General features: G+C 49.4%; 1 protein-coding gene across 1 annotated transcript; it reads left to right on the top strand.

The window, feature by feature from the left end:
- Positions 1-53: 53 nt before the first annotated feature.
- On the top strand, positions 54-2589 carry TNFSF9 (TNF superfamily member 9). Its single transcript, XM_081312370.1, has 3 exons — positions 54-513; positions 1029-1065; positions 1994-2589. Exons 1-3 carry the CDS (start codon positions 235-237, stop codon positions 2446-2448), a joined length of 771 nt encoding a protein of 256 aa, XP_081168496.1. The 5' UTR covers positions 54-234; the 3' UTR covers positions 2449-2589.
- Positions 2590-8182: the final 5593 nt, after the last annotated feature.

Here is an 8182-nt window from a genome sequence, read left to right as displayed (position 1 = left end):
AGAGGGAGAGAGAGAGAGAGAGAGAGAGAGAGAGAGAGAGAGAGATGGGGGGGACCAGCGGGGCAGGCTGGAGGCTGGGAGAAAGGGGAGACGCGGAGAGGAGAAAGTTCCGGCGAGTCACTGGGCGGAGCGGCGCGGGCGGCGTCGCCGGGATCCCCGCGGGCCGGCCCCGGAACCTGGGCTTCCGGAGCCTATAAAGCTCGGCGCGGGGCGGGCGACTGTCACTCGCCTGCCATGAGCTCCAGCTCGGACGCCGCCGCGGACCCCGAGGCCCAGTGGCCGCCGGCGCAGCCCGCGCAGCCCGCCCGCACCTGCCGGCCGCAGCCCGCCCTGGTGGCCGCGCTCGCGGTCCTGACGCTCGGCGGCTTGGCCTGGGCGCTCGTAAGCCGGGAGATGTGGGCTGCCTGCGCCTCGTCGTGTCCCAGCCCCGGTTCCACGACCAGCCGGGCCTTCACTGAAGTCCCGGAGCTCCCGCCGAACGTCCCTGCCAACCTCTGGGACCCGCTGCCGAAGGTGAGACGCGCAGCGGCCAGGGTACCCGGAGCCCCCAGCGGTCCCTTTGGGACCCCTTCTTATGCCGCCCCCCCAGACGGGGAGTGAGACCCTACCATCCCTCTCCAGGGAACCCCTTCTCCACCCAGCTTTGCCGGGAGGCCCCCTTTGTCATCCTGCACCTCCTCCGACTCGGAACCTCAAGGGCTCCCCTTTTCCATCTAGGACTGGTGGGGCACCCCCTTTCATCCTAGGTCCCCACCTGTGTCCCGGCACTAGTACGAATCTTTGTCCAACCTGGACCCGGAGGGCACTTCTTATTTCAGACCACAGGGGGCCCCCACTTCCTTTGCTTACTCCCGGAGAGCCTCTTATTCTTGGACTCTCTCTCCCTCTCAAGACCTCCAGGGAACCCCATTCCTCTTCCCGGTCCCTGGGAATCTCCGGCACCCCTAACCCTGCAGGGTTCTGGGCTTGTGTACAGCAAGGGGACTGGGACGACTTTTATCCACTTTTATCTTCTCCTCTGTTCTCAGGAGCAGGAAACGTTCGCCAAACTGCTGACCCCAAATGGTGAGTGTCCGGTCCTGCCATGGCCCTGGCCCCCTCCTGTTGGGATACTGAGAAGGGGACCTCCTGGGAGACTGAGAGCCCATCACACCCTCTCACCCTGTCACTCTGAAAGCTGCCGCTGCGTCTCTCTGAACCACATCTATCTCCTGTGCCCTGATCTCTCTGGCCTCCCCTCAGTTCCCTTGAGACTTGGTCCACTTTGGACTCCTGCCCTCTCAGCTAGGGCGTCTCATCCCCAAGGCTGAGCCTGGCTCTGGGACGTCCGAACCTACTCCCGGTCCGTTCCTGGGAAGCCATCTCACCCTGACTCTGAAAGCTGCCGCTGCGTCTCTCTGAACCACACTATCTCCTGTGCCCGGATCCCTCTGGTCTCCCCTTCCCTGCTCGGTTCCAAAATTCTCCCAGTGCTCGCCCCTTTCACCTCCCTCTTTTAGAGAGCCCGTCCCCTTTTCCTTTACCTCCTCCCCCTCCCTCCTCTCCCAGGATTCCCCCCACCCCAGCTCCTCCTCCTGGACCCTTTCCTTCCACCTGAGCCTTCTCCCTCCGCCTCCTCGCGTCCTCAGCCTTCCCTTTCCCACCTGCCTTCCTCCTCCTCTGCCTCCCTCCCTTCCACGCTGGTTCCTAGGGCCCCCTCATTCCGTCCTCTGCTCCCCTCCCCCCTGCTTCAGGCGCCCTCACACTGCTGTCTCTTGGCGGGCTCCTGCTGTCCAGCACCCCCGGCTCGGCACCCCAGCTCTCCACGGCCTCTCCCATTCCCTAGCGTCTCTCTGGATTTCCGCCCCTCCTTAGTCGACCCTTTCTCTGGGATCTCTTCCTCCTCTCTGGGTGATCCTTTCTCCATTCCCTCCCCTTCCCGCCTCCCCCAGCCCCACCTCCCGCGCTAACCTTCCACCCCGCCCACAGCGACCCCCTCCTCTCCCTTCCGCAGTGCTGCTGAGAAATGAGACCTTGAGCTGGTACAGCCAGCCGGGGCTGAAAGGCGTGTACCTGTCCCCCGGCCTGAACTACAGTGAGGACACACGGGAGCTGGTGATGGCCGAGGATGGGGCCTACTACGTCTTCTTGCAATTGGAGCTACAGCGCAAGGCCACCCTCCAGAACGGGGGCGAGGTCTCCCTCACTCTGCTCCTGCAGCCTCCACAAGTCGGGGCCGCTGCCCTGGCCCTGACCGTGCATCTGCCTTGCTCCTCCGAGTCCAGAAACTCTGCTGGAGGATTCCGGGGTGGCTTGCTGCACCTCAGTGCCGGCCAGAGACTGAGCGTCCGCCTGAGTGTCCACCTGCGTGGGCAGCCCAACGCGCAGGATGCCTGGCAGTTGGCCCAGGGTGGCACAGCCTTGGGACTTTTCCGCATGACCACGAAAGTGCCAGATGGATTCTTCTAGTCATTACCCAAGTGATGTGGGTTTGGGCACTGCCTACCTGGACAGACACATCCTGCCCTTCTTCCTTTCTTGTGGCCCCTTGTGCCGGGAGCTGGGCTGCTCTACCTCACCCGGCTGGGCAGGGGTTGCTGGTGCTGATGTCTCCTCAGGACTCTCCCCACCCACTCCTGCTCCAAGTTGGTATTTATTTTGAGCCTGAGATCAGGTACTATGTTTTATATTAATTCATTATACTTCATTTATATTTATTGAACATCTATTATGTACCAGACAGGTGCTGGGAAGACATTAAAAAAAAGATTAAAAAATCCTTATTTATGTTTATATGGGAGAAATAAATATCCACTGCCCTGTGTGAGTCATGGGGCTAGCTTTTGGGGTATTGTGTACATTTGCTGAGTGAGCCTCATTTATTTATTCAGGAGAATCAGACATTTTCTTTCTTTCTTTTTTCCAGTGCTGGGGTTGGAACCCAGTGTCTTGCACTTGTTTGGTGAGCTGTCTACCACTGGGCTCTGCCACCCCTCAACCCCCAAACAGCACTGTTTTAATTTCTGGGACACAGTCGTGAACAAGGCAGACACTGCCCCACTCCAGCCTTTACAGAGCCACTGGTCTGTTTTTTGGTGTGAAAGTCTGGGTCTTTTACATGATTGTGTCTGACTCCGTGTATATAGGGGTTGGTAAGGGAAAGTGGATTATGGAGCTAGCCCCAGAACAGGTGGTTGGTTGGTCATCTGCCGCTGGAGACCCTGGGATGCAGGTAGCAGTGCTTGGTCCAGGTCCAGAGGCTCAGGAGAGAAAGAGAGAGAGACTGAAATGCCTTCCCAGTTATCCAGCCACTCCTTAATCCAGTTGACCACTAAAATTCATCCTGGTGGTACTGAATGACAGAACATTGTCCACACAGGGTATAGTGTATATTGGTGATCATTTATTGTATGCCAGTAAGAGTTAATCACTTGAGACCATCACTGTACCTGTGCCTTAGAGACTCTGCAACTTCTGTTTCCCCATTTCCTCTGCACCCATCTGGGGTTATTCACTGTGTCCTTGCAGCGGAAACACCACAGAATTGCATTTGCTGTGCATCTCTTTCCAAATCTGCTTAGTGGCATCACACTGGCAATCTGAACCCAGCCCTGGTGAGAGTATCTGCACCAGATGCTGAAAGTCAGGGCTAGGTTTATCACCGGTTGATGGCCCAGACTCAAGAGAGCAGTGGAGGAAATGATGGTATTAAACACGAAGAGGAAACCTGCAGGAGATCTTTCCTGCAGTGGTTCCATTGTAAATAGCATGTAAATAGAGGACGCTTTCCTTTAGTGAAAGCCCATTATCTAATTCAGGAAAGAAGCTGCTCACTTTGTGATACAGAAGTGAAGTGCCCACACATATCCTTGTAGCTGTTTCTCATGTTATATTTTAAAATGAAGACACATATCAACCTGCATTCACTTAGTAGTGACAACCAGAAATTGGCGGGGGGGGGGGGCACAAGAATTTGGGAAAAACATTCTTCGAGGATCTGGCAATGACATGGAATTTGTGATGGAGTCTCTCTTCTATTTTATTAGAGAGTCCCTGAGCTATGATAGGGTTACCTTCCAAAGAATCCACTGCACGTGGAAAATTCCACAGGGTGGAGACACACTGAGTACAGCTGACCTACGGACACCCCTGCTTAGCCCAGCTGCAGAGCCCAGCTGCATAGCCCAGCTGCCTTGCAGGTGCTGCAGACACTCCCAGGAGCCTGTGGTGGGCTGGACCTCTAAGACAAAGCCCATCTGACAGTAATCGGTCGAATACCTCACGTAATTTCTTGCATACCGTACTGAAAATGTTCTGTGGACTGGAGAGATGGCGAAGGGGCACAAGCGATGGATGTGCCAGGCGCCGGGGTGGGCAACTCTGAATACAGGTAGGATGGAGGAGGCGGAGCCGTCAGGACTTCTGACTTTTTAATGGATGGTGGAGGTGTTTGTAGATTTGGGGACCCTGGAGGACCATAGGTCACTTTGGGGTGTGTGGGATTTCCAGATGTCTTTGAGGTACCTTGACCCGGATGGTCAAAGGAAAAAGTGGAGTCAATTTGTAGCTCTGGAAGCTCTTTGGCTGGAGTACTACTTTGAAGGTATATCCAAATGCTAACGCGAGTTTGGGCAAGGAGCAATCTCTGAGAACACAAGTGAAGATGTAGAAATCAAGAGGGTATAAGACAAAGCCTCCAGGGATTCAGTGGTTCCGTGTGGGAGGACAGGAAACGGAGGAGGAGCAGCACAGCAGGAGAGAGAGAAGATTCTAAGGAATGGGTTCAATAAGGAAGTTAATGGTCAATGTGTCTGCTACTGCTGAGAATCAATCACTATGAGAACTGAGAATATTTGCCATGATTTAATCACGAGAGTCATGGGTGGTTTTGCAAGAGCTATTTTGAATGGTGTGGATGGATTATGATGCCTCAGAGGCACCGCTAAAAAAAACTAATGAGAAGAATTTGAGAGAGTGTATAGACAGCTTTGTAAAAATGTCCATATTTGGAAATAGATTCATATTTAAAGACAAGTTACATGAATACAAAGAACATCTGCACATCTTTTGCCCAGATTCACCGAATGTCAACTCTGCCCCATTTGCTTTGTCATTTGCCCATCCCCCATCTCCTCTCCTCTCTGCCTTACTTAGTCGATTCGCTGTTGCAGTAACACAGTTCCACAGGCTGGGCAAGTTAAAAAGAAAAGAGACTGATTTTGGCTCACGGTTCTAGAGGTGGAAGGCTGTGGCTGGCATCTGGGGATGCCTTCTCTCTGCAGGAGTCCCAGGGTGATGTGGGACACCACATTATGTGCCTGTCTGGACTCTCTCTCTCCTCTTACAAAGCCACCAGAATTCAGTCCTGCACTCTGAGGCTTTATCTAACCCTAATTGCTTTCCAAAGGCCTCTCAACCCCTTGGTGGGATCAGGGTTGCATTCCCTGGGTGCCTCACCGTGGAGATGACACGTGGGCTGCAGAGGGGAGAGGCCATGGTGCAGCCAGAGGACTCTCTGTCTCTCCCTCTCTTGTGCATATAATTTTGAAAATTTCATTTAGGGTGAGTCAAACCAGAAGAAGCAAAGCCAGAGAAAGTCACAGTGTGAGAGTTCAGAGCAGTTCTAGGAAGTTCCAAATGCAGTGTGAGTGGATTCAAGAAACAGAAGGAAGTTGGTCAGGTGATTGCTTAGAAAGCAGCAGGAGATACCCTGGGTGTGGTTTACTTGCTCTTCTGGCCCATGCGTGGAGCTGCCATGGCAATACCATTTGACCTTAAGCTAATGTCCTATCCAGTAAATGGCATGTGTGTGTGTGCACACATGCTCGCTTTTGGAGCTGGGGTTTTAACCCAGGGGTACTGCACCACTGAGCCACATCCCCAGCCATTTTAATTTTGAGACATGGTTTATGCTAAGTGAGCCAAGCTGGCCTCCAACTTGCATCCTCCTGCCTCAGCCTCCCGAGTAGCTGGGATGACAGACATGACCAGCCTGCTGTACTCACTCCTCTTTGAATATAAGGTTATAGAAAACAGATTAGGTGGAAGAACTGGGATTTTCAAGCATAAAGATGAACAGACATGAAGGATCATCAGGCCTGAGTCCAAAATCAACACCAAGAAAGAGGTTCCCCAGCGCTGGAGTTGTAGCTCAGTGACAGAGTGCTTGCCTAGCATGTGTGAGGCAAGGCACTGGGTTCTCAGCACTGCATATAAATAAATAAATAAAATAAAGGCCCATCAACAACTAAAAAAAAAAGTTAAAAACAAAGAGGCTTCCCAGACTCCACCAACAGAACTAACAGAAGAAACAAGAGACTCTAGCCTGTTGGTCATTTCTCTGAGAAGATGTCATTTTATTTCAGATTAAATGATATTTTAATATGCAGATTTAAAAATCTAAAAGAATACCCTCTCAAATTTAAGCATAACTGTTATTAAACTTGCAGAGAGATATTAAATGTAAAGATGAGTACAATTGCTCATGGAAACCACCACGAGATGTCACCTCTTGCATGTCAGGATGCTGTTATTCAACAGGTGAATACTGAGTGCTGTGAGGATGTGGAGAGAGGGAGACCTTCACATGGTTGGTGGGAATGTAGACTGGCACAGCATTATGGAAAAATCAAATGGGTATTCCTAAAAAAAATTAAAACTAGAACCATCATATACCCAGCTGTCTCACCTCAGGGCATACATCCCAAAGAAAGGAGAGCAGAACCCTCCCTGTTCATTGTGGGGCTGTTCGCAGTGGTCAGGACAGTAAAGCAACCTCAATATCCATCAGCAGGCGGATGGCCAGGGGAAACGTGGTACACATGCAGTGGAATACTATGCAGCCTTAAAGAATAAGGAAATTCTGCCATCTGCAACAACATAGGTGGAACTGAAAGATATTATGCTAAATTAAATAGGACAGGCACTCAAAAGGAAATACTTAATAATGTTACTTTTATGTAAAATCTATAAATCTCATAGAAATAAAGAGTGGAGGGGCTGGGAGTGCAGTTCAGAGGTAGGCTTTATGCTTAGCAGCATATGTGAGGCCCTGGCAACAAAAGACCTCAGACAATGAAGACAAAATTTATAATCTTGAAAAGAACATAGACCACGGTAAGAAACCATGAGCAGAACATTCAAGAAATATGGGATAAAATAAAAAGACCGAATTTAAGAGTTATTGGAATAGAGGAAGGCACCGAATTCCAAACCAAAGTAATGAGCAATATATTTAATGAAATAATATCAGAAAAATTTCCAAACATGAAGAATAAATTGGAAAACCAAATTCAAGAGGCTTACAGGATGCCAAGTGTACAAAATCACAACAGATCCACCCAATGCTCATTATAATGAAAATGTCTAACATACAGAGTTAGGAGAGAATATTAAAAGCTATCAGAGAAAGGAATCATATTACATATAGGGGAAACCAATTAGATTATGTGCAGATTTTCAACCCAGACCCTGAAAGCTAGAAGATCCTAGAACAACATATATTAAGCTCTGAAAGAAAATGAATGCCAACCCAAGAATCTTGCATCAAGCAAAATTAAGTTTTAGATTTGATGATGAAATAAAAACCTTCCATGATAAACAAAAGTTAAAATAATTTACATCTTGAAAGCCTGCACTACGGAACATCCTCAGGAAAATATTCCATGAAGAGGAATTGAAAAATAACAATGAAAATCAGCAAAGAGAGGCATTACACTAAAGGAAAAACTAATCAAAGGAGAAACCAAGTCAAGTTAAATACAAAAAATAAACAAAAATGTCCAGGAATACAAAATCATTTCTCAATAATAACCCTGAATGTTAATGGTTTAAACTCACAATCAAAAGACATATTAGCAGATTGGATAAAAAAAGACCTAATAATATGCTGTCTCCAAGAGACTCATCTCATAAGAAAAGATATCCACAGACTGAGGTAAAAGGTTGGGAAAAATCATACCAGTCACCTGCAGTCACCTGGACTGCAGAAGCAAGCAGGAGTTTCTATCTTCATATCAAATGACTTCAAGCCAAAGTTAATCAAAAGGAATAAAGAAGGATATTTCATGCTGCTTAAGGGAAACATTCATCAATAAGACCTAACCATATTAAATTTATATGCCCCAAACAATGGAGCATCTATGTTCATCAAACAAACTCTTTTCAAGTTCAAGAGTCAAATGGACCACAACACAATAATTCT

This window comes from Spermophilus citellus (genome assembly GCF_964194105.1).
Source record: "Spermophilus citellus genome assembly, contig: SCAFFOLD_443, whole genome shotgun sequence".
NCBI classification, from domain to species: Eukaryota; Metazoa; Chordata; class Mammalia; order Rodentia; family Sciuridae; genus Spermophilus; species Spermophilus citellus.
This window is presented reverse-complemented; position numbering and strand designations above follow the sequence as displayed.